Consider the following 25,848-nt stretch of genomic DNA (forward strand, 5'->3'; position numbering starts at 1 on the left):
TGCACTGACTAGCATTGGGTATGTCCATAACAGCTATGTGTTCAATGCATATCTAATTGACAATGTCAAAATACAATTTTTCCCACAAAGCATCTTCAGCTCTTGACACAAACTTAGGCAGCTTAGATTTACTGAACTACTTCTCATCTGCAGTAGTTTTGCTATGGCACATTTCAGATGTACAGCAGACTAAAATTCTGCTCGGATTACAGCATATAGTGATAAAATGAAACAAAACTCTAAGGGCTAAACTATAATACTCAGCAGGTATTTCCCTTCTGGTGTCTCCCTTAAATTTTCATTGGTTTAGGTCATTTATAGGCATTCAGGTACTACTGTATAATAGGATTGGACACCTCGTGCCTGCATTGTTCTCTATGTCTCATACTTCAAAACTCCAAGGAGAATTCAGTGCCAGTATTTCAAAAAGTGCCTATTTAAAGTGCAGTACAGATACCTAACTCTGACAAAGCAATTTACACAAATTTCACTTGGCCTCTTTAGCTTGATTTTGCTGAAGAAAACACCTGAGTTCCTAAAGTCCCCCTAGTGTACACTTGAAAAGGCTGATATCTTGACTAAGTAGAGCATCAGGGCATTTCTGCTCTTCATAAACCTATGAGGAGGCTGCAAACCTGGCTGTTCCATAGCCAGGTTTCAGTGCCAGGGCTCAGCCCCACAGGCAGCTTAGTCTCATTCACAGCTCTGGTGGATCTGAGTTCACCTCTAGAGTATTCTGACCACGATCTGTACCTGAAGGGAAAATTAAATGCTGATGGTTTAAAGACCAGACAGCTTCAAGCTCTACATTGTAATATCATATACACAGCTATGCTAGGTCTGCACACCAGCACTTCTGCACAGAAGAGAACATCTTCCCCACGTTAGTCCTCCTTAGGCGTATCTTCATTACTCAAAATTAATTCAGTATGTATGATAACACAAAGGTATTAAATTGCTTTGTTCCTTTCAAATGCAGTTCTTGGAACACAGTGATGCGGACCGGGTTTAGTCCATTTTCCAGAAAGTGCTTCTACCAAGAAGAAACACACAAGGAAAAGTGTATTTCATCTGTATAACCCAATGTTACAATTACAATCATATAATATCTAATTATGTACTCCATAAATCTTCATATTTTGTTATGAAGCTCATAATAACACAATCTGATAAATAGATTCTCCTCCAGCCACTACCAATTGAGTAGGAAAAAAAACCCTTATTTATGAAGTTTTATTAATAAAACGTGAATAATTCAAACAGCTTCTTCAGTGAAGAAACAGCAGTAGAGTATACTCCTATTTGCATATAAATGAAATGATGCGTTAGTGTCAGAGTGAAGAATTAAATAATATGAATTCTTACAGTGCCATCCTGACAGCCTCATAAATATCATGGTCATAAGTTGCAGTTTCCTAAAATCTCATTTTATCTTTTATTACAAAAATATGACCAAAGGGCCAAGTCCTTCTCATTTTACATGTGTGAGTATTCCCAATGACAACATAATTATGCAGTAAGTGAGGTTGCCAGATTCAGCTTTATGTCAGATAAAGGAGCAAAAGCACAGTGCTACCCATGTATCTATTAGGAGAACAGGGTCTCTCATTTAACTATTAAAAAAGCACACCCTATGTGCTGGTGAAATGTAGAAAACAACAGTGACAACTGTAACTCTGCTTTCAAACAGATGTTTCACGTAGCAATAATATATAATGCAGGGAAAAGAAAAGCACTCAGTTCAATATTCATAAGATGCCAGTCTTCCCCTTAGCCACGTAGGTACCATTATGGCCAGGCGCTGTATTCCTGTTAAGCTGTAAGCAATCACAGAAGTTGCAGCACGTACAAGAACATTCAAATTACTTTAAATGGATAGTTGCTGCCAAGGAAAGCTTTAACTTTGTCTAAAAGTTGAAAAAGTCTCTGAAGCATCACTCCAGACCAGCCATATTGCTTTGCTTTTGGCTGTAGTCTTAGTCATTTGCCAAGGCATGGCTGCTAAGCTGACCCTGTAACAGGCTGTGGTATCAGAGTATGGAAGGATGAGATTTGGGTAGAGGGAGCTCAGCTGGACAAAGCACATTCTTCTAAGTGGCAAATAAAGGCAAGGGATGGAGACTCTCCTTGAAGTGGTCTGAGAGATATTGAGTAATCTGAGACAAAAAGTGCTTTATTCATCTCCCCTTTACCTACCATTTTTCCTTCTCATCCCACAGCACAGTGCTGAGCAAGTGGGACAGGGCAGTCAAAGATGGAAAAGGCATACAAAGGAAGGAAAGGCATTCACGGTTCACGGAGACCTTGTAAATGTAGAAATTTATTTATGAAGGATAGGAAAGATAAAGACATCACGAGCCAAGAAATCCACCACAGCCCTTACCTGCCTTTTTTCAATAACTGATTATTGTTAGCAGTACTGAATTGAGTACTGAAAGACCACACTATTTCAACTTGCCTGATTCCAGCTACCAGGCATTACTCCCAGCTACACCACTTCTTAGTACATTTAAAGGGTCCTAACATTCAGTATTTCTTTCTGTGCATGTATGTATGCACTGCTGCAAACTCAACTTTCAATCTTTTTGGTTCAGTAGCTAAGATTTTTAGTTCTTCAATTATGTAGCATTTTCTCTGAAAGGTCTTTTCTGTACTCATTTCATTTTTCTGGTATCCATCTTGCAGAGCCATGCACATTATGCTTGAATCACCTTCACCATTTGTACACCCATGTAAAAACTGCCACCTTTAACGTCTGTACTCTGTCTATACAACAAGGTTCGCATGGACCCTTTTTGCTACAACATCGCACTTGGAACTTGTGTTCAGTTACTTGCCAGTTGACTTACTGGCCCACTTCAAACTCTTCTATTGTGTAGGATAATCTGTGATTATTTATTCTTAGGTATGCATCTTCTACTGACCTTATTAAAACATACTTTATTCGAATGGGACCTAGTTTATGAAAGGTCAAGAACTCCTCTGCATCTTTGCCTGGGGTAATTTTTATGTCTATTTTTAACTGTCTCTAAATAGACTGTAGAAGCTGTTATATTCTAGCCTATTTTCTGACACCAGAATATTGCTTGACATTTTAGATAGTTCTAACTGATCGGAAAATACTGGCATAGACAGTCATTGCCACATCCAAGTGCATCATCCTAGGGCTCCCTAGCATCACAAAATACTCATTTGCATGTGAGAGCAAAGCTGGCAATCTCAGCTTTCATGTAAAATGGTTAAGGTATGGAAATGGAAAATGAAAAACAGAAAGAAAAAATGTAGCCCCATGGTTTTCAAATCAATCTCTTCGTGTTAGTGCAAGACTCATGAGTCCTGAATGATTGAATTTGACAGTATTCCTAAAGGGCACAATAGCATGAAGAGATTTGTCTCAACCTGGTGCTAAAGAGAGAAAATTCTGCCACAGAATCATGTTGCTTGACAATAAGAGGAATTAAGTTAGGAAATATGACATTTAGGCTAATGAAGACTGAATAACACATTCAACAGCCTATATTAACATTAAAATGTACATACTGGTGTACATATATGTTGCCAGGGCAGTAACAAGCTGTGTTTGTAATATACTAGTAGTATACTAAGTAGTTTCTAATTTCTCACTCTAAATTTCTGAGTAAATAGTGGGATGTAAAGATCTCCTACCTCTGCTCGTGCTGGAAATATTCATTGGGTATCTTTTTGGGATCTTTTCTTTGAGATTGAAGCAGTACAAGCACAAGGAGACTTATGCTAGCTTAATTGACCTAAGAAGAGGTTGATAACTGTGTACTGGCATCAACACAGACTATTTTTAGATCTTTCAACAACAAAAAAAAATCATTCACCTGCAGATTCTGGCAGCAGTGGATGCAATCTCACAGCAAAGTTTTGATCCTTTCTTGGAGAGCTCCCAGAGGTTGGCTTTGGCAATTGCTTGTCAGCCTTAAGCAACGTTCTTCTCAGGCCTGGGTTGTCATTTGGCTTCTCATCCTACAGATCCAACCTAGAGATAAAGCCACGAAGAGGAGACAGTTCAGCAGTTTGACTTGAAGAGCATCAGACATGCTGCTTTGTTTGTTATATTTGGCTGATGCAATTTCTTCTCTTTTATTCTGAGAAGTTCTGCCTTAGTACACTGTTAGAACTGGAAATTCAGTGTTGAATGAGAAGATGGAGGCTTCTCTGCCCTAACAGCAAAGAAGGGAAGGGATTTCTATTTTCCCAAGCCAGCATAAAAGGAGCGTTTCCCATACTTTAGCAAAGGCACAGAAACTGTGTTTTTATGTATTTTACATTCATTCTGAATAAAAGCAAAATTAGCTAGAGATACTTAAGCAAAGATTAAGGAAATTGAGCAGAAACAGTATACATAATTATTATTATTTTGTTAAGATGTACATGAAGAAAGTTACTTTAATGAAGGGGTGAATTTTGGGAAGATATTTTTATGAGAGTTGCAGCCAGCTTGACTGAACTTCTCCCTTAAGCAGATGAGAAGCTAGGATGTAAAAAGCACTTTTAGAGAGATAAATGAAGGATAGCATCCAGGCTGGCATTTCTGGCAGACTAAGAAGAATAGGACAATAAAATAAGAGACAATATCACATTTTGCAAGTGCAGTTATGCTTGTGAGAACAAACACATATAAATTTGACATAATGGAGAAGCTGAAACAATGGAAAGACAGCACAAAGGAGCACAACGCATTTACATCAACAGGAAAGGAGGAAATGGAGAGGAACAAGCGATCAAGGTAGATAAATGATGAGGGCCTAAATGAAAAGGATTTTAGGTGCTGGAAGGACGAAAACAGAGATATCACAGAGAAAGAAACCACAGCCATGTCACATCTATTTTGGAAGATAAAATGAAAGGGATTTCTCACTGCCCATGAACGTAAGCTAAGTGGTAGGGAGAAAGATAGTATTGATACTGCTAACAGGAATGCCAAGAATGGAAACTTCATAGAAGGGGTGATGGTTCAGTACATAGATCCTCACAGCACGAAAGCAGATAGCGCAATATCGCAATACGACGATATCTGTCGTTATTTTGTCATTATCCCTCATTTAATTCATGTTTGCTATAATCTGCTCTTTAATACCCTCACCCATAACCTAAATTGTTAAGCCTTGCTTGTATTTAACTGAGCAAAACCTCTGAGCACAAGCTGCTGAGGTGCTTTAAGAGCTCTGAACAAAAGTGCCAACTAAAACTGTTGGGGGGAGGGGGGAAACAAACCACAAAAGCAGCTTAGCGACGTGTTCGGGCACCCGCTTTGGAAACCGTGTAACAGGAGACCACGCAGCTCAGTAAAAGCGGTGGAACCCGTTTCTGCTTTGAAGTTCTGCGCTGACTGCGGCGTACTGTGAGGCTGCAGCCGAGTGGCAGCGCTGCCCTGGGGACTTTGGCAGCTTCAGGGTTTCTCGTTCTTCACCGAGGGATGAAGTTATTTGCGTTCAGAAGCAGAACAGCCAGTCTTTAACAAAAAACAGGGCTTGTTTTTCACCTCAAAATAACGACCACAAGACTAGATAAAAGAGAAAAAAAAAACACAAAAACAACAACGTACATGGATCAGCCTCGCAGCCTCCCCAAGAACTGAGCTGAATTGATGGCAGGTCTGAAAAGAACCAGATCTTACCCGGGGCTGGCAATTATTTCGCATTAACCCCATATAGAGAGAACAAGAATGAGGCGGGCCGTTACCTCGCGCAGACACTGCTGCCCACACGAGCCTCGCTGGGCACGGTACACGCGGACGGCCCGCCGCCACACACCGCTCTACCCGCTCTGGAGGACTTGGGGGCGGCCCCACAGCCGCGGGGCGGCAGGAAGCACGGCAATACAGCAGCAAACTCTCAGCCCGCCATCCCCGCCGCCGGCCGCCGCTCGGGGCGGGCCTCCCTCGCCGCCTGCCAATAGCAGCGCTCCTCCCTGCGGCTCGCCGTCCCATTGGCCGCGGCCGCGGCTTCCGCCGAGGGCCGGGATTGGTCACGGAGGGGCGGTCGGCAAAAGGCGGCAGCGGGCAAAATTCCGGCGCGTCGCGGCGGCCGCGTGAGTGAGTCCCGCGCGTGTTCCCGAGCCCCCCCCCAAGCCCCCCTCGCGCCCCCATTCCCCGCTGCACCGCGGCCGGCCCCGCGCAGCTTCTCGTTAGGCATCGGCGGGGCTTGCTCGTCCCCTGCCTCCGCTGCGGTCCCTTGGCGCTTCCCCTGCAGCCCGTCCCCGAGGGAGGGCCCCGCTCTGCGCCGGGCCGATGCCCGCGCGCGATCCCGTCAGGGCAAGGCGGGCGGGCTGCGGGACGTGGGCCGGACGGCCCCGCTTCTCCGTGCCCGGCCCGAGAGCGCCCGCGGTGTTCGGCCCCGTGTCCCGCACGGCGCATGCCTCGAGGCTCCCGCCGGTCGCTATCGATGCCCACAGCGGCGGTGCGAGCGCCCGCGGCGCCGCGCGTCTGACCGGGAGCCGCAGCGCTAACGCTAACGCGCTGTGACACGCTGCAGATGTTTGCCCTTTGTCTGCGAGTACCGGCGGTATCCAGCTCGTGTCCTGCATGCGCGGCTCCTCGTGGGCTCTCGGCACCCCGCCGCGCTCACGGTGCTGCTCGAGTCGCGTTGCTGCCGGTGGCTCTGTGGCAGTTGGCGATGCTGCAGCCGAGGACGGCCGCTGAGCTCTGGGGACCTGACTCGAAGGGCCGTGTGAGCCGTATGGGCCGCCACCGCCTGCGCCTCGCTTATTTCCGAGCCATGGAGAGCTTTTTTTCTGCGGTGGCAGCTGGGACAACTGCGGGTGACTTGAGCTGAAACTTTGCAGCATCTCCGTCTTCCTTTTTTTTCTCTCAGATGATCCGTTTTGAATGTTTCCTAGCACAAAAACTAGGTGCTTGACTTGATCGAACTCCATTAGGTTCAGTTTTATAACCACGAGGCCCGCTTCCAAGTTTGTAAACTGTGTTAAAATATATTGAGGTGTTCTAGGCATTCAGTTCTGCAGCCATCAGCACCTGTTTGACACAAAGTGATGGAAGGGGCACCCTGAATTACTGATCCCCCTCCACCCTGCCTGTGTTCCTGAGGTCCTGCAGGCTGAGCAGCTTTGCTTCCAGCTTTCTGAACACGCTTGCCTTGCGCAGTCAGGTTCTGGTGCTGGGGCTCCATTTCAGCATGCTGGCTGCAGCCAGCACTGCTGTGTGCTGATGGGCTCTCCTTGCTCTGCTGATGAGGCCGTGCTCAGGGCACTCCTTGCTCCGCTAATGAAGCTGTGCCGTGACAGGTTTGGAACAGGCTTGTCTGCCTGGTCAGCACTAGCACAGCAGTCCCTACCTGTGAAAGGCTGCAGGGTGCCACTTCACTGCATAAGTCTCCAAGTTGTGCTCTCCAGCAAAGTTCTCTCACAGAGAGAGGCTGTCGCCTGTCCCCATTCTGCTGCGTGAGAATGACAGAGTAAAGGTAGCCAGGATTCTCTGGGGACAAAGTGTATTTCTAGCTCGCTGAAATAGATGAATCCTTTCATCTGGAGTTTTTCAAAACACATTCCCCCCCTTGTAGAAAAGTTCAGGCAGAACTTTGTGGGCTCGGCAAAGGAAGATCCTTGAGCAGAAAAAGCTGCCACTGTGAGAGGCGGTGGTGCTGAGCTTCCTTGTCGCTGTTTGTCCTTCCCTGGTGCTCCATGTCTCTTTTCTTCATGAAATAGGATTATCTTTTTTATGATTGTTCATTAGTACAATAATTTACACCTTTTCTTACAAGATTTGGGAAGAAGCATTTCAAAATAAATATGCTCTATTACTTCTTTTATGAGGGATTAGAACAAATAATGATGCTTTTGGGTTATGTTCTAGAAGAGGGAGAAATCTCACATTGAGATTTTCTCCTATACATTTTCAGGCTCTCTGTCTTTGTAGGGGTGCTGCAGTGTACGATGCAGCTAATGCCATGTGAACTGGTTCCTCACTTTTCAAAGCAAACGTAAGGAAAAAGATAGAGCCTTAACATGAATGAGCAAACACGCTGGATAAAAGAAAATCATTTGACTCTAAGCATATCCTGCTTTCTTTCTCTCTTCTTGCCTTTTACTGGAGATCAAGTGGGTTTACTGGTTTGATTTTTCTCTGGGATGGTAGATGCCTTGTGACTTTAGGCAGCACTGAGGAACTCCTCACTCTCTCTACATCTCATATTGCACTCACTGAGTGCAGGGCAATGAAGTGTATTATCAGGTATGTTTGCTCCCTCAAGTGTCCAGAAGTGATTTTCAAGGTCTTGGATGTTTTTTCTTTAGTTTTGTGATGGAGACAGAGTCAAAGTCGCACTGTGATGAACAGCACCCTCATCAGGCTGAAGACACAAGCAGAAAGCACGTGCAGAACAGCAAGCTTTCAGGTGCGTGCTAAAGCAGGGACTGCTAACAATACGTTTTGGCGTTGATGTGCTTCTTCATCACTTCAGGAAGTTTCAACATCGATTATCATATTGTATGAAGATTCAATGAAATGAGAACACTTGAAATCGCTGTTGACAACGAGCTTATTCCTGCTTTCCATGTGGCTACAAAAGTTCATCAGCAGTAGTTTGTCACAATTCCTTTATCCTGTTTATTTACTACATAATATATTATCTTAGGGGATAATAGAATTCCAAAAGGGACTTCTTGAGGATAAAATTCCCTTACCAAACAACGTCTCAACACTAATATTTTGCCTTCTAACACGTAATCACCAGCCTTGGCCTTAAATATCTTTAGATGTGTTGGTGTGCACAAGCGCACTGTTCTTGCTCATACAAGAGAAGCTAAACTACAAACACATACGTTTTGTTGCTGCTTTTATTTTGTCTGTTTATGACTTCTTAAATCTGGGCGTTCTGTACACAGGCACCATCCTTGCTCAGTAATTGCTGGTGGTCAGACAGTTTATATATAATGGCTACTGATTTTCCCAGAAATAGCCCTCTGTCATTTTGCTACACATCCGTGTCCAGAATTAGAGCAATGCTGAATAGCATTTGATGTCTCACTTCGCAAATGCTTTTCATTCTGGGAAGTAAATAAATTGCTTTAAAGTCCCACAGAAAACGTTGCAAAGAATGTCTGCATTTTTAAATTGTGTTTGGGCAGCAATGGGACGAGCACTGTGCCCAGCTGGGGTGACAACGTAAAGTCAGCTTAAAGTCTGAGCTGATATTATCTGAAGACTTAAAAGATGTTTGTTTCAAGTCCTCGTTGGAGTCCCTTGCATTTTGCCAAGGTTAAGTCCTTTTTTCCAACCGGACAATTTTACTGGAGCAGTTCTAGTGCAAATTCTGTGTAATCAGTAAGAATTAGAGCTTAAGCTCCCCTTTTCAGAAGTCAAGCTCAGATATAAGCGCTGGAACAGAGCTGCAGGTTGCTTCATTTGGAGCAGGTTGCATAGCAATCTAGTTCTAAACAAGGCAGTTCTGACAGAGCTGTAAAGAACCATATCAGCATTTCAAACCATTTTCTACGTCCGTCCTATTGCACACAGCCTTTAGGCATGAAAGTCTTCTAGGATATTTTAGAACTAATAACATTACTGTCCTGTTGAGAGGTGAGGCCCATGTTTTACCAATCCATGCTTTGTTACAAGCATATTGGTGATACTTTGAAAGTAATTCCTATTACTTATAACTTGTTATTCAGGTAAAACATGGGACACTTATGTATGCAGTACAATTTATATGTTTGTGAAATTGAATTTGTTATTCATTTTTAGGATGAAAATGATAAACTTTTTTTTTTTTCATTTGATGTATTTTCAAATAGCATTTTTTTCATACATTACTTGCATAATTGTTCTTTAGCCCTGCTTCATACTCAGCTTCAAGAGAAATAGAGAACAATTAAAATAGAAGCATTCAGGAACAGAATGGAAAACTAAGTTTTGGAAGGAATGCAGTACGACATCCTTGTCCTGCCATCTAGTGATTGCAGCACAAAGTACAATAATTTAAACGCAAAGCAAATATGCTTTTTTGGTATTTACTGTTTTAACAGTGTAAGAGATTGTATTAATGATCTTAAATAATAATAATTTTCCTATAGTTTTGATTCTTGGTTTGCATCTCATGGATGTGCCCTTTTGCTTACATAAACAGCTGTTATAGTTTATGACTTTGACATTGCATGTCCAGGAGACATTAATCAATGAGCTGCAACGTGAAGTTTTACAAAAGCAGCTTTTCCTCTCTCAGGAATTTCTTGGTGGCAGGTAGGTAACATTTATTAAAATGCTGCAGCACGTAAGGGAATGTGATGAAGATGATCCATTATGCAGAGAGTAATGCCAGCAAGGATGAGTACCCCTCTCCTGTTTTTCCTTCCGTTTGTCAAGCTACAGTACTAGAAATTGAAGTTTAATTTATGATATGAGCTACAGACCAGGTACTGAATTGAGCAATAACATTTTTAACTGATCTTCCTTATTCTTTCCACAGCGGGAATAAAAAAAGATATAGAAAAACTTTATGAAGCAGTGCCACAGCTTGTAAACGTGTTTAAAATTAAGGAAAAAATTGGAGAAGGTAAATGTTTTATTGCAGCTTGCTTAAACTTACATCTCTTTTGGTACAAACTTAACCAGTATAAATCAAAAATGCCAATGCATACAATTTAAGCCAGATGCCTTTTGATTTATTTTTCAGTGTATACAGTAATTGTAGTAAGTTCTGGAACATACAGGGGTTTTAAGTAGGAAATATTTCAAGAGATTTTCTAAGAAATCTGTTTTATAAAAGCCTTTTCACAAAACCAGCATTCTAGTTTTGACAGCTAACATTTTGAGGGGTAGATTCTAGCACATAAGTAAGAACTCCGTTCTTTTTTTACATGGAAAATCTATTTATGCACATCTATGTTCTGACATATTTAACTACTGGCTTTGTTTCTGCTGAAACTCTGTGGGCAGAAGTGGAGGAGGAGGCTGGAATGTTATAGCTGCTTTAGTTTTTGTTGTTGGATTTTGTTTTTAGGATATATAGGATCCAATTTTGGATCACTCGTGTACTCCTGATGTTCAGTAGGTAGCGTTGTAGATACCTTTAGAAACTTTACTCAGGAATGACACTCTACACTTAAAAGAAAAGGTGTTTGTGAGAAGCAGGGTAGCTTTGTAGCTGTTCTGCAATGGAGTAACTGCGATGGCAAACCAGGGGACTGAAATTTGCCTGTCAAAGCAAGTAAAAAGCACCATTCTGCACAGCGATCCAAAATTTCTAGAAAACGTGCAGTTCTGTTTGTCATAAATGAGATAGAACAGTCAAGCTAAATCTCCAGTTATGAATAGTACTCCGGCTTCTCTCCTGGGAGCAAACAATGCTCTTGAAAGCCAAAAATACCACTAGCAGTTCTGCGACATAAAGACGAGAGAAGCTTCAACTTAGGATTCCAATCAGGAGTCTGTTTTGTTTTAGCTGTTCTCACCACCAAAAAGAAGGTCTTGGGTCAATGTGGTAACCCATGTTGCTATGAGCAATTCTACTCAGTTTATGGGACACTAGAATTTTTTACAACTGCAAGAAGTATTTAGAGGTTTTGCTGGCATTTTGATGTATGTATACACTCACGGACTGTTAAATTCAGTGTGACAAACACAGTAGTTAAAATAGAATCAAAAGTAAATTTGAACTGCTTATTCACAGGGAAGAATGCTTTGACTTCTATGTTCAGGTATGTCAGATCATTAGGATAAATTAACCTTCACAGAGATATTTTAGGATATCCTTAAATCTGTAATAATAAAACTTAAAGCTGTAAGATTATTGTGCAGTGTGAATGCTGCCTTTCTCAAAGGAGTCTATTGTGTTCTGTCTATGTGGTAATGCTGGGGACAAACAAATACTAAAGTTACGCATCAAGTCAGAAGCCTTACTTTATAAATAAGATAACAGAATTAAGGGAAATGTAATGATTTCAGAAGTTCTTTGAATAGCAAAAGCAGTGCTATCCAGATGAGCATTAGATAGCCGACTTACCTTGCAGAGAAAGAAGAGTTGGATGTCAGATGAAAGAGAGCTACCTAAACAAGAAAGCAAATCAAAGATAGGAAATTTACATTCAAAGAGCTCTATGTCCCAGGCAAGTTAGACAGTGTAACATTTGCATTTTTACTGACATTAAAAAAACGCTATACAAGATCACTGAATTCAGTAATAGAAAAAAGAAACTGCCTATTTTCGCTTCTAGAATCTGCTTTTGACATAGTGTCAGATGCGCTGTAAGACTGTGAACATTTAGATCATTTCTGTAAAAACCTGAATCGACTTAATTAAAGATGCTGGAGACAGTGTTTTTCTCCCTTTTTTACAGGTACTTTTAGTTCTGTTTACTTGGCCACAGCACAACTACAAACAGGATGTGAAGAAAAAATGGCTCTGAAGCACTTGATTCCAACCAGTCACCCTCTGCGAATTGCTGCTGAACTTCAGTGCCTCACAATAGCAGGGTACTTAAAAAAAAAATTATGATTGTCATGATTAAACTGCTGAATATCGTCTTGCTGATCTGCATTTACTTATGGAAAGTTTTGGCACTTCACTTGCATTTTTTTTTTAATCTCAGAAACTTTTCAGACTCCTAGCAGGGGCAAATAAGAAATGGATTCTTGTTCGTAATGCATGTCCTTTTTTGCTAGTCTCAGTTTGCAGACCATACTACATTTACCATCTGAGAAGTTCCTTAGTTTATGTATGTGGCTACAGCTGCTTGGAAAAAACAATCTCTTAATAAGAAATTACAGTTTTAGGAATGAATTCTTGTCACCGTTGTGCTCAACAGCACCTTTTTGGAGTAGCCAATGTCATGAACTCCTACATTTAAATGCAGTGGTAGCTACAAACCATGGTCTCTGGGTCTGTATTGCAGAACTCAAATGGAACAAAAGAATGACACAAGAACAACATAATTACTGCTACTAAGACCATTGCCAAGGTATAAATTAGATATTAAAAGAAAGCCAGACTGAAGTTTACAGGAAATAAAGGAAAATCAAAATTCATCTTCTGGTCTTTACTCAGGGATGTTACTTTGTTACTTCTCTTTTTTAGGGGACAAGATAACGTTATGGGAGTTAAATATTGCTTTAGGAAAAATGATCACGTGGTTATTGTTATGCCATACCTGGAACATGAATCCTTCTTGGTGAGTCCCAGACTTCATATGCGTAGTAAAACTTCTTAATTGAAAGCAGTTGCATAATAATAGTATCCAAATAATCTTTCAGGACATTTTGAATTCTCTTTCGTTTGAAGAAGTGAAAGAATACATGTTTAATCTGTTTAAAGCATTGAGGCGCATTCATCACTTTGGTATTGTGCATCGTGACGTCAAACCCAGTAACTTTCTCTACAACAGGAGGCTGAAGCAGTAAGTCTGTCCAGATGTCCATATTGTGATCTTGTCTGGGGATGCGTGTCTTGGCAGAACAGAGTAAATGAGGCTTTTGGTTCTCTTCCTTCCAGCTGCCCAACATGTGCTTAAGTAATAAAGCTAAAAAAGACTTTTTATTTGTAAAACTTATTTCTGTGTTTGGGCATTTGAGAATGGAAAGATTCTTTTTTTTAACATTTAATTTAGCATCTGCCTTACAGAGTGTCAAGTACCTGAAAAAGTGAAAATTTACTGTTGAGTATAGTTACAACGCTTTAATAAAAATGAGACTAAAATCAGTAATGATCTAAAAAAAGAGCTAATAGGCACTTGTTAAGCATAGGCTGGTATTTGAAACTTTCTACTCATGAATTTTTATAACTAATGCATTTGGTATCTGAAAACTAAAAAGTCATGCACTGCTTTTTTTGTTGGAGTGGATTGAGTAAGGCTCTCTTTCAATTGCTGGCAGTCCTATGGTGACTGCTGAGAAGGGTGCAATTAGTGAAGGCATGCTGTTGAAACTACCTGACTGATAAGTGATTTACAGTAGCATTGCTTGAGGTTTGGCAAAACTCTTAGCATTGTTATTATTCCAGCTGTCTTCACTGCTTAATTTGTGCTTTCATTTGTGCCTCTGTCCGTGACAGGTCAATCCACATTTATTAGGCTGCTTGCTGAGGTAGTTCAGAAATGTAGAATAAAAAGCCAAGGAAGAGATTACCAGGAATAGCTTTCAAAATGTCAGTGGTGAAAGTACACGCTTGAAAAGCTTACAATTCAAATAACAGCAAAGAGAAATGGATGTAGTGTAAAAATGAGAGGACAAATAGGGCCGGACAAATAGGACAAACAGAGGAGAAGGAAAATAGAACTGTGTTGCTAGTAATAAGGAGTAAACTGTGAATAAACAAGAAATGAGTAGTTGATAAAACTGGTTGATACTTTTTGACTCGTGATTCTAACTTTGTTTCTTTTAGGTATGCCTTGGTAGATTTTGGCTTGGCACAAGGAACTCCTGACACAAAAATTGAACTTCTCAAAACTGCCCATTCTGAAGACCAGCAGGGAAGTTACTCACAAAGTAATCCCAACACAGCCTTGGGAAATGGGGTTTCTGTCAGTGTCACAGCGCCCAACCAGATTGCACAACAGTTAGCATCAAGAGCATCTGATAAAAGCTCACACTCCAGCTCACACTCAAAAATACAGATTAAACAAGGAAGAGGAGGAAAGGTTATCCATCTCTTTCATTAATATTTTTGCATGTTTAATGTATTTTTTCATCCAACAGGGGGAGATGTAATACTTGAACAAAAGCTGTGCTGATCTTGCAGGATTTGATGCACAGAACCAATTTTCACATTGAAGTAGCTAGTTTTATGTAACGCTATTGGCATCATTCAGTGTCTGTTAGATATAATTCAGCATTGAAAGCAACATAAAACTCTAGCATGGGTTATTCTAGACAACTCTAAATCTTTTTAGTTGTTTTTTTTGTTTTGTTTTGTTTTTTTAAACCCCACATGCTGCTAAATTCCTCCCCAAACCAATAATTATTTACGTATGCTTACTTGCATAAATATAACAAATGCAATACAGATAACATACAGATAATGTTTCAAGTTGTCTTGGGGCACATGAAGCGTGATTAACTCTGTGAGCATGTTTGGTGTTCTGTCTAGATGATTCCACTTCACAGTGAACTGAATACCAAAAAAAAGACTTACCGTATATATGTTCTAGTTTTATGTCACTTAGCACAGTTCTTGAACTCCCAGTATCCAGCTGACCACTGGATAAGATCCTTACTGTCTTCTTTGTTGATGTTGCAGGAGGATTCTGTGCACCATTCTGCCCAACGCTCTGTCTTTGGAGAGAGGAATTTCAACATCTATTGTTCCACATACCAGGAAAATTCAAATACAAAAGTAAGAAACATGACTCATCAGTAAGAGCAATTTGTTACGTCTGAGAGAAATTATAGGACTAGTTCTGTAAGATTAGACAGAACCCTGTGAAACTAAAGTTCTCAGCTGACAATTAAGAATACAGATTATTAAGTGTGACTTCACTGAAAGGCTTGAAGAGTTTTTCATTTGTTTCAGTCCCTATAGAAACTCCTCAGGAGGTGTTACGTACCTGTCTCCCCAGCTCATCTTCTTTGTGTGCTAGTTAGTGTCTTTCCTACACATGTACTTTTCCACCAAGGTATCCTTAGTTTGTGAAACCTTAGCTTGTTATTTTGCAACTGAAGCTGTGGAGAAAACAAGCACGTAATAAACATTTTCATTTTGTCGTTAGGAATTATTGTGACATGGAGAAAAACCCCAGCTAAATGAGAAGGCTTGTCTAACAACAATCATCTTATTGTAGAATTAAAACTAGTACTACTTTGTTGTTGTGGCATTAACTGTTTCATACACTTATTTATTTGTTGTACTAATATTGAATCAAAAGAATGCTTGAAACATTATACTAACTTGAAAAAAGAAAACAACTTGAAGCTTCAAAGTATCTACTAGATATGGATATTCATTTTTGTAACCACTAAAAAATGAAGTACCTTTTTGTAGATGGCATGATTTAGGAGAAAGATTTGCTGTCTTCTGTTTTAAAAATTGGAGCTCCTTGCTGATGAATCTTTTCAGTAGTTTTGAGACAGGTTTCTATATGTAATGGGAAGCTTCTTAAATATTTCATCTTCTGAAAAAATATCTGTTTTGCAGCTCATTAAACAATCAAAGATGATCGATGTTTCATCTAGGAAGTTAGTAACAAAGAAGAAGATTATTTCTACCAAAGCAGTGAGCAATGGGGTGGGCAGGAAAGCTGCCAGTGGTTGTCCATCAAGCCTGACCTGTAACTGTTACGCAACGGACAGAGTTTGCAGCATTTGCCTTTCAAGGTAATTTGCTTCAACAATGCTGTAGAATTGCTTACTATGCTGTCAAACAAGTTCAAAAAGCTTGAATTTACCAGACAGCTGATTTAGTAGGTGAAAGACAGCATGTGATCTGTGCAGCCCTTATGACACTAAGCGTGCTCTTTAAAAGGAACAGTTCGTGGAATTTGTGGAGTCACTGGTTCAGTGCTATCTGCAGCAAGAGATTCACTGTTATGATTTTCTGTTGGTGTTCTATTGAATTGTTAGTTACAAAACAAGAGTAGACAATAATCTGTCATTGATCTAATAGGCCTAAATTATGCCAACTGCATTGAAATTCAGTGATTGGACTCTTGCTTTCTGAGAACTTAAGGCCAAATACATTCCCCAGGCTGTTTGCATTCTGGAAATCATGAAATGTAGAATAAAAAGGAAAGATGACAGTGCTGCATTTCTCAATTTGAAATATTTTAATAGTGGATAGGCCAGAGAATATAAAGAACTCAGTTCAAATCCAGTCCTCTGTAGTTCATTTTGACTATAATCTACCCTTACCTTTCCTGTCCACCTTAGGGAACAGAAATTCCTGCAGAGAAATCTGCTTGGTAGGCATAGTCATGAAACTGTGGTACTTCTCTTTCCTGACTGTCAAAATATGATGTTATCAAAGTCAGTTCAGAAATGAAACATGGGGAATTTGCTAGAGTCACAAGAAAGTTGGCTTGTAGACAGAAGGCACTTCTATACAAGAAAGATTTTTAATAACCATCTCACACCTTTTCTTTAACAAGAAGTAAATTCTTGTCAGCGCTCAGAAATAGCAAACCTTAGTTTGCTCTGAATAATAAAAACCCAAAAAACTAATGCATTTTTTGCCATTGGTTAATTAGTCTTAACTTTAAAGTTCCCTTTGAAAACACGTGTCATCATTGAATAAATCTGAAAATATTGTGACTGAAGTATGCAGTAAGTATTCCTTCTACACATTACAACAAGATCAGTAATATAATAGGTAATTATAATAAGGTTATTTCATATGAGGTAATAATTATATGCTAGATAATTGTAAGATATTTCAGACATAAAAACTGAATAGGGCAGATTTACACATCTCACAAAAGTATATTCTAAAAATAGTAGGCATCATTATAATTAGAACTTATTTCTCAGTATAGATATTCTAAACATATTTGTGTCTTCCTACAAGGTGTCAGCAAGTTGCTCCCCGAGCAGGAACACCAGGATTTAGAGCACCAGAAGTACTGACAAAGTGCCCCACTCAGACAACAGGTACAACATAGCAGACAAAAACTAAATGCCTTTCTTTTGCTTAAACCTGTCATTTATGCATTGACTTTATCTTTTGTATAGGAGGCTGTTACACATGAAATTCATTTTCTTATCCCTTTTAACATTTATCAGCCATTTCTCAAATTTAATTTGAAGTTAATTACTCAGAATAAGAAGGAACTAGGAGTATTTTCCCATGTTTGAAACTTGAATGTCTTTATCCCTTTGAGGGGTACTGCCATATGCAGGAGTTCAATAGCACGTGTTTTAAAAGAAAACAAAGTTGTAAGTTTTATCAAGTTTCTTGGCTCGCTGGCTTGTTTATTCAAGAAAAATCTTAAATAAATCTTAGAGGGGTATGCTTTCTAGACAGTTTGACACGTGTATTTTGCTGTCTTGGGCATAACTAATTGTATCAGTGCAATTTTTTATGTTTTTCATGATGTGTGTCAGTTAATCAGGACTTTTCACTGGATTTTTTTCTTCTTTTTTTCCTTTTTTCTAATGCTTTAAATAGATAATCTGTAAATGTCATGATTTTTTCTAAGATTTTTAATTTCTCAGGGCTAAAACCTATACGTTTCAGTAGCCTGGTAAATACTGGAGTGGAACAAAGGGATGATTAATGCCTTAGGTGATGCAAGTAGGCTGTGAGAAACTGTGCATACATGAAGAATTGGAGGGCTGATACAAAGTTAAATGTGTCATGTATGACCAGAAGTTTTGATTATGAAAATGAAGGATAAATACCAACGTTCTCAGAATTTGTATTTAAAATAAGTTTATAGCCATCTTTTTGCTGAGCACTTTGTGAGCAAATAGTCAATTTACAGCATTTGAAAGTGCTCATATGCACTCAGAGCAGCTTTACAGTATGTTTGATCAGTGTATCCCTTGATAGCTTAATGCTATTTGAGACAGGATGTGCTGTGGGCATGGCTGGGATTTCAAGAGGTATGACAGCCTACTTGGAGTCACCGTGCCTGTGCAGTAACAGCCAGCTTTATGAGCTAGAAAACATCCAGAAATCCAGGATAAGTTTAGACAATCCCTGAATCCGTCTAGACAGAATTTATGCAGAAAGAAGACATACTTAAGAAGTCTTGGACAGAGGGTTGTCTTAAGTGTGCTTTCAGACAGTTTTCTGTTCTCTAGGGTAATGGAGGGCAGGACTACAGAAAATATGGGTAGATCTGGAAACCCTCAGGTGTGGCCCTAAAGGTACTGAGTCAGTGGTGCAAATCTTCTGTAATATGTCAACAAAGTGCTTCATTAGAACCGGGTAGACTAATACTAATATTTATGAGATAATGCTATATTTGAGCTAACAAATCTCCTTACCCAATAACATCTGGGACTGCTGTAGTCACCTCCTTGTACTCCTGCCAATCTTGCTACTAGTTTTGGTCTTTGTGCCAAGACCAAGTTATCAGCTGGATCCAGCTGGCTGTCCAGAGCTACCTTAAATAACTGAGCCATGTTTAAAGCACAGGGAACACAACCCAAACCAACAACTTGGCCCTAGGCAGATCCAGTTACGATTTTGAACTTGATTTGTTCCTTAGTTTCCCTTTAAGATAGCATCCCTCTCTAGCTGGATGCTAACCACTAGGCAAATGCACAGAGAGAAATCATGATTTTGATGTCATTGCACAAAATCTCTCAGTCTGCTGAAGATGCCAACCCTATCAGAACTGGAGGACATGCTTTTCATTTCACTATCGAATTGTCTGACAGTATCAGGAAGAGCTAGATAAACATCTCTAAAAGCCTTCACCTTAATGACTGTCTTTCCCAACCACATAGTAAGGGTGATGCATAACACCGTAAGCAGGTGGTGTAGTCAACATCAATACAGTACTACTAAAACTTTGTCAGCAAAGATAAGACGCAACATTTTTGCTCACTGAATTATTGTACCCATAAATAACTTGGATTTTGATTTTTTTATAAAAGACTTAAAAACCTGTGTTTGTAGATCAACTCAGTAGTTTCAGATCTCTTTGTCGATAGTGTTTCTAACTAAAATGTCAGACTCGATTACTGCGCATTTTACTGCCTATTTCTGGAAGAAGCACAGGATGACTATAGCTTTATTTCCCAAGTTAATTATTCTCTTTAGAATTAGAGAGTTCTTCAGACTCTCTACTTCACTTTCCTTGCCATCTCTCAAAATGTGCAACTTAGCAAAAAAAAAATGACTGCAGCCAGGTATTCTCATAACTTTCGGTATTAAAGTTTCCATCATGCTTTGGCTTCTACCATCAGAGAACTCCCTCTACTCTTCATAACACAATGAAAGTGATGAATAACTGTTACAGTTCTTAAACAATCTCATCAAGTGGTTTCATATTAGAGAGCAACCAAGTCTGTAGTAAAACAAACCTTTTAGTATGCCTAACTGGCAACCTCGGTCCCAGAGAGGTAAGATTTACATTCAATCCTGAATTATTTTTTATTCATGAACTTTTATATGAAGTTTTCTCAGTCTAAGCAAACTTAATGTAGTATCAAAACTAGCTATTTTTCCCCTCTCAGCTCCCTGGTCAGAATAGCTTCAAACATTATTTCAGTGCATTTTTTTAAGCAAGTTAGTGAAATTACTCATGTGAGAAATCCTATAGACAATTCTATAGACTCTGTAGAAAAGCCGCATCTGATTTTATTTGCAAGTATACCCACTTACACTGTTTGCTGAAGTGTTATCATTGTGACTGCAGCCTGTAAGTAATTCAGAACGTTACTTTCTCTGATAACACTTCTGGTCGTAATTTCTTTTTAAAGAATTTGGGATTTTGCTTTTGACAAAATTTTACTTGTTCTACTTGCTTACTTGTTACTAAGCTTGCTTTCTATTGCAGCAATTGACATGTGGTCTGCAGGAATTGTATTCCTTTCTCTGCTCAGTGGACGGTATCCATTTTACAAAGCAAGCGATGATTTAACTGCTTTGGCACAAATCATGACAGTTCGTGGATCTCGAGAAACCATTCAGGCTGCTAAAACTTTTGGTATGCAAACCTTAATTATGGGGAGAAGGGGAAAAATGTATGCCTGGTCTGCTGTTTAATGCAATGAGTTACGATCTAGTTGTGATTTGTTTTTATTTTAAATGAAATTTTAAACTTTGGGAGTCACTTTGGAGGTAAGTCACCCTTCTTGCATGCAAACTAACACTACTTGTCCATACATATGGAGGTTTAGGAAAGCTTTGTAATTTTCTGTCTTTTATAATTTCTTACATGGAGTAATTCATTCTGTGGATTTCCTAACTTTGCTGCCTTTCCGTAAATCGGGGCCACTTGAGGTGAAATATGCCAGCTAAAACTTTCCTACTTCTTAGAATTCTTGAAGTAATGTTTATTCCTGCAAAATTTGCCATGGAGCCTTAAGTCATATTGACTTAATATTTACATGATGCAAACCCTGCATTTTTGTCCAAATTCAAGAAGGGCAAACAACAAAAACAACAACAAAAACAAAAAAGCAACAGCACCTGTTTGGCAGGAGAAGAAAAAGCACAAAAACATAAACAACCATTTTCCTCATTGCCTGCAAGCCAAACATTAAAGCACTTGGTACCTGGAAGTGTAACTGACAGCATCGATTTTAATTCTCCAAACAGAGGTGTATAAATCAGTAACATACGCAATAAACTGAACTGGGTTTTTAATTTGCAGCTCTGTTAAGATGAGAGTGAAATGGAAAACGATGCTGTGTGGACTGAGTGATGACTTGTCAACTCATAACTTCATGAAAAAACAGTCCTGTTCTGAGCAGAGCTACTTCTGGCTTTCAGGGGCCCTTACTGTAAAACATGGCTCGTTTGGGGTTTTTTTTAATTATTTTTGAACTGAAGTTAGTTATGCTTCAATACTTGAAATTTCTCTGAAGCAAACTTAGAAGTTGTAGTCATAGAACAAGCAAAATAAAATGTCACTGACTGTAAAAACTATTCTCCTCCTAGGTAAATCAGTTCTGTGTACCCAAGTAGTCCCAGCACAAAACTTACGAACACTCTGTGAGAAGCTGAGAGGAACAAATAGCAGCTGTAACAGCTCCCACCATGATGTGCCCAGCAAATCTGGAGACGACTCAGCTTTGCCAGTTGAAGTAGACAAACAATGTGCTCCTGAGACGCTCAGAAAAGAAACTCAACACTTAAAGAGCTGTCAGGAAGATGACGGTGCTTCAGAAGATAAGGCAACAGACATGAAAGGATGGGATCAGGTTCCTGATGAAGCATATGACCTACTTGATAAGCTACTAGACTTAAACCCTGCAACAAGAATAACTGCAAAAGATGCTTTGCTGCATCCCTTTTTTAAAGACATGAGGCTATGAGAAGATGCTTTGTTCTGCTCTTGTACATTTTATGTCAAAGTGAGATACTGAAGGAGTTTTAATCCGTTGCCCTTACACTCATTGAAGTACCATTACACTGTGCACAGCACTACTGAAATTGCCTCACAGGTGGACTGCAAATGCAGCTTCTTAAAAGAAGCTTATAGATCTCAATATTACACAAACATTACTAACGCGGTCAAATCCTAAGATGCTTTTGAGGTGTTGTTACAGTGCGTACCTGTCCTCTAAGAAAATTAACTGTGATTTAAAACTGTAGAGTTTCTCACGCTAAGGCTCGTTCTCGAGATACTCTCTCAAAACACAGAAATTTGCATTAAGGAATGACTGAAATGAAAAAGTGCTCGAGAACTTTTTATCCATAATTGCACACCCCTGCTTTGTTCCCAATTAATACCTGGGAGACTGAAGTGCACTGATTTTGTTCAGATGGTTTTTGGAGAACAGCTTTACTTTGGGAGCGTTGCTGGAACAGGGGCCAGATAGTGCCGGTTTTGTCGTCAAAACAAAAGCATCACTCTTTTAAAAGTTCTTCTTTTTTTTCCTGTCTGTTCCTTCCTACTTAAGCAACAGTGATAAATGCAGTTCGTCATCTTGCATAGCCTGTATTTCTTCTATACCATTGGTAGCTGTAAATACACAACAACTGTAGCCTTCAGAATGTCTTGTGTGATACGTAATGTGTTTGATTTCTGTTACAGAAACTGATTTTCACAGAACATCTTTTAAATAAAGGATTTGTTTTTATAATTTCAGAAGCATGTCTGGAGATGGTTCTATAAAAATAGTTAGGTAAGGTTTCCCTGTGGGATACTTCTGTTCAGGAAGAATTATGCAGCTTTCTTTTCTGCATAAATTCCACAGTGATGTATGATACTTTTCAGACAGCACTGGTATATATTGCTGTCATAGCAGAAGTATCTTAATTATCAAGGAAATCTTACTACCTCACCTTAGAAGCAAGCTAATGTCTGGTCATAAGTAGGAATCCCCCGCCTTCCCAGTACCTTCTAGCCTCATGAATTCATTGCACAAAGTCAGTCATGTTATTCTCAGCAGTTGCCTCTCTAGAAGCCCATGATACTTTTGGGGACTGAAATTTAATATAGTGTTTTTCCAATTACATTTCTTGCAGCGCTCGTGTAGTTGTTGCTATAAATGGTTACAGCCACTCCAGGAAAAGATCGCTGCTTTGATAACTTTTATATAAGCCCACGCAGATCTGGTCGTTACGTCATGACCAATGCTGTGGCTGAAGGGCAATTATTTCAATACGTTCAAAATCTGCAATACATACAAAGTGATGGTAATACTGCCCTGCCCCTGGCATCAGCTGTTAGAGAAAAATATTTGTAGATGTCAGAGTACTGATGGTGGGTGTCAGAAAGAAACCCACAATACTCTGGGGCCCAGGTCTTAATAACTTCTGCTGTTTATATAATTTCAACCCAGCACATGAGAAATTATTTAGAGCAACCATGGCCAAATTCAGCAAGTGATGCTGTCTGCCAGTGTCTGCAGATGTATTGTTTCCTCCTATGTTCACTCATGCTGCCTGTGGTATTACGAGGGCACTAGCTGACGGAAAAAAATGCCAGCTTGTGAACTTTCTAAATCACTTCGGCTTTGTCAACCCTCCTGTTCACCACTGCACTGAGCAGCTCCTTGCAGCAGGCACTGCAGTCATTAACTGCCACTTAAGTTTAATAATCAGAGCAGGAATATCACTGCTGATGGTGCTTTTACCATTATTAGGGGTAAATAAAATTCTCAAGTAACAATTCTAAGCTTAGATTATTTGGTAACAAGCTAGAAGAAAACATTGCTATTCTTCTTCCCAATAGCTATTTATTTAAAACACGAGACATTTCCTGGGAGAGGGATAAAGTGAAAAGAAAATGCTTGATAAGACATATGACTAAGTGCTGATTCTGGAACACTCTATGAAAGCATAAAAACCAGAGGTAAAATGTTAAACTCAATGGGTTCTGGACAGGGAGACCTGAAGGGAGAAAATCACGAAGCACTGAAGGCACTTGAGAATGACAGCATTTAAAATGAAATTCATGTCTTCTATGGCTTCACAGATTCTTATTCCATAACAAAACTGTATTATATCTGTTGGTAGGCTCACAGCAAAGACTGTTTCCTGAGACATTACTCAATCTTTATGTATCGTAGTTGCAATGGGCCCCTTTTTAAATTATTTATTTTCTTTTCAAACTCTTATCGCCTAAAATTAATTTTACTATTCACTGCAGTAGGAAACACAGTTTTCCTCCAACACATCTATATCTAGCTATGAAAGTTGTTTCAAACTTGCTTTCAAAACTCTCCAAGGATCTGTTCTGCCCTCTGATGTCCAACCCATTCCCTTGGGCTGCCTTAGCTCCTCGCAGGGCTCCTTTCATTTCCAAAAGGGTACCTTACTGTAGGAAGGTGAAAGACTCAGATTGAAGGTGTCTTTGTTCCTTTTTGTTTTGATGGATTTTGCTGAGGTAATTGATCACGGACAATTCATGCAGTGCAGATTAGTCCTGCATGCAGCTTACAACTAAGCAGTTTTCACCTGCTGGGATTCCCTGTGTGTGTCTTTTGGCTTATGTTTTCCATTGCTGGTCTGCTTGCAACCGGCTCTGTAACCTGAGCCACATTTACCATGAGTAAAGTAACATGTAGTTCAAATTTATAGGTATTTCCCCTGGTTGTCCTTGTAAAAAAAATAAAATAAAAAATCACAGTGTACTGAATATTTGCTGACAGCCCATTCTGAGAGAGGAAAGGATCAAGTTCCCTGCTGATCGCTACTCTTTTCCTTTGTTAAAATCAACTATTTGATTAATTTGATGCATTGTATCTTAGATATGGTTAATCTTTAAACAGCCAGAAGAATGAGAGCTGCAAAAAGCTTGGCAAATTATTTTGGGGATGGATGAAATCATACTGGACTAACACAGCTCCAGAACTGAATTCTCTGGCCTTCTTTCAGGACATATAAAATAAAACATTCCTCTGAAGATTCATTTCATAGAGCACATAATAGTCACTCCTTCTAGGCAATTTAGACCCTAATGAATTTGGTAGGAAGGACATCACTTCCCTCTCCTGAACCACATACCTTCTGTGATCGTATTGCCTCCTGTACTGGTTCTAGATATGCTTTACTCTGCCTGTGGCCTGCCTATAAAACATAGGGTAAAAAACCAACACTACCAAAACAATTACTCTTCAAGTATTGACTGTCCATAGATGTGGTTTGTGAAATGGTAATGCTTGGTTACATAATGTATTAATCAAAAGAAGTAGCTATACCACTTACAAATCACAGTGGGGAGCTTCCAGTCTGGCTCTGCCCGTGGCCATGCAGGGCAGAGTGCAGGGAGATGCTGGGTCCCCCACTACACCCCACCCTCCTGTCCCAGGAAGCAGCCTGTGTGGAGCAGCAGCCCTCCCTTTCTCTTCCCACTAATCATTTCCAGTTTACAAAACTGACAAACAGAGGGTAATAAATAGCTCTTAAAGATATGCAACTTATTTATCAGGAGGAGCAGAGCTATTTGCAACAGCACAGGATTTTTTGCTTATCAAAACAGGCGAAGAACTGAAAGATGGATGCTACCAGATACTGCAATATATTCAAACTCCCATCAAACAAACCTCAGCAGCCATTAACGTCCCCAGCTCCAAGGGAGTGAGATCTTCCTGCTGGCCTGTGCTCCCACATTAGGGTGACTGTTCCCTTGAGCTGCACCACGTAGCCAACTCTTGATGGTAAATGACAGGGAAGTCAGTGAGATCCAGGCCTGATTTCTATTGGTTCAGGAGGAACTCTTTATAACAGCAATAAGAATGGTTGCTTTTTCCTTCCCCTTTCCTTTGACTTCTACATGCTCCTCCCTGAAAATGCATTTATCAAATCTGTAATA

The 25,848-nt window shown here is 39.9% G+C and overlaps 2 protein-coding genes across 3 annotated transcripts in view; one reads left to right on the forward strand and one right to left on the reverse strand.

The window, feature by feature from the left end:
* Positions 1 to 5,841, reverse strand: part of HFM1 (helicase for meiosis 1) — a 52,310-nt gene extending 46,469 nt beyond the window's left edge. Inside the window, exons 1-2 of the mRNA XM_072343747.1 lie at positions 5,713 to 5,841; positions 3,849 to 4,006 (exon numbers count right to left, since the gene is read on the reverse strand). The gene's annotated coding sequence lies outside the window, so the exon portion shown is untranslated. The remainder of the gene's footprint in view (positions 1 to 3,848; positions 4,007 to 5,712) is intronic.
* A 165-nt stretch (positions 5,842 to 6,006) lies between these two features.
* CDC7 (cell division cycle 7) lies at positions 6,007 to 22,676 on the forward strand. Of its 2 annotated transcripts, none has more exons than XM_072343358.1 (12): positions 6,007 to 6,060; positions 8,281 to 8,381; positions 10,452 to 10,538; positions 12,322 to 12,457; positions 13,059 to 13,152; positions 13,235 to 13,377; positions 14,361 to 14,616; positions 15,216 to 15,311; positions 16,110 to 16,288; positions 17,475 to 17,557; positions 20,419 to 20,568; positions 21,525 to 22,676. In XM_072343358.1, exons 2-12 carry the CDS (start codon positions 8,288 to 8,290, stop codon positions 21,899 to 21,901), a joined length of 1,695 nt encoding a protein of 564 aa, XP_072199459.1. In that variant the 5' UTR covers positions 6,007 to 6,060; positions 8,281 to 8,287; the 3' UTR covers positions 21,902 to 22,676. The 2 variants fall into 2 exon arrangements, with proteins under 2 accessions (XP_072199459.1, XP_072199460.1); XM_072343359.1 differs by having other exon boundaries at positions 6,019 to 6,064; positions 21,525 to 22,588.
* The last annotated feature ends 3,172 nt before the right edge of the window (positions 22,677 to 25,848 follow it).

Source organism: Excalfactoria chinensis, chromosome 8 (genome assembly GCF_039878825.1).
Source record: "Excalfactoria chinensis isolate bCotChi1 chromosome 8, bCotChi1.hap2, whole genome shotgun sequence".
In the NCBI taxonomy this organism is placed as follows: domain Eukaryota; kingdom Metazoa; phylum Chordata; class Aves; order Galliformes; family Phasianidae; genus Excalfactoria; species Excalfactoria chinensis.

What these genes read in the sequence shown, in the direction of transcription:
- CDC7 (XM_072343358.1), top strand. Translation starts at nt 8,288, where the DNA reads ATGGAGACAGAGTCAAAGTCGCACTGTGATGAACAGCACCCTCATCAG. An exon ending in AGGAAAATTCAAATACAAAA is followed by an intron (nt 15,312 to 16,109) that starts GTAAGAAACATG and finishes TCTGTTTTGCAG; the next exon opens with CTCATTAAACAATCAAAGAT. An exon ending in TCAGGCTGCTAAAACTTTTG is followed by an intron (nt 20,569 to 21,524) that starts GTATGCAAACCT and finishes TTCTCCTCCTAG; the next exon opens with GTAAATCAGTTCTGTGTACC.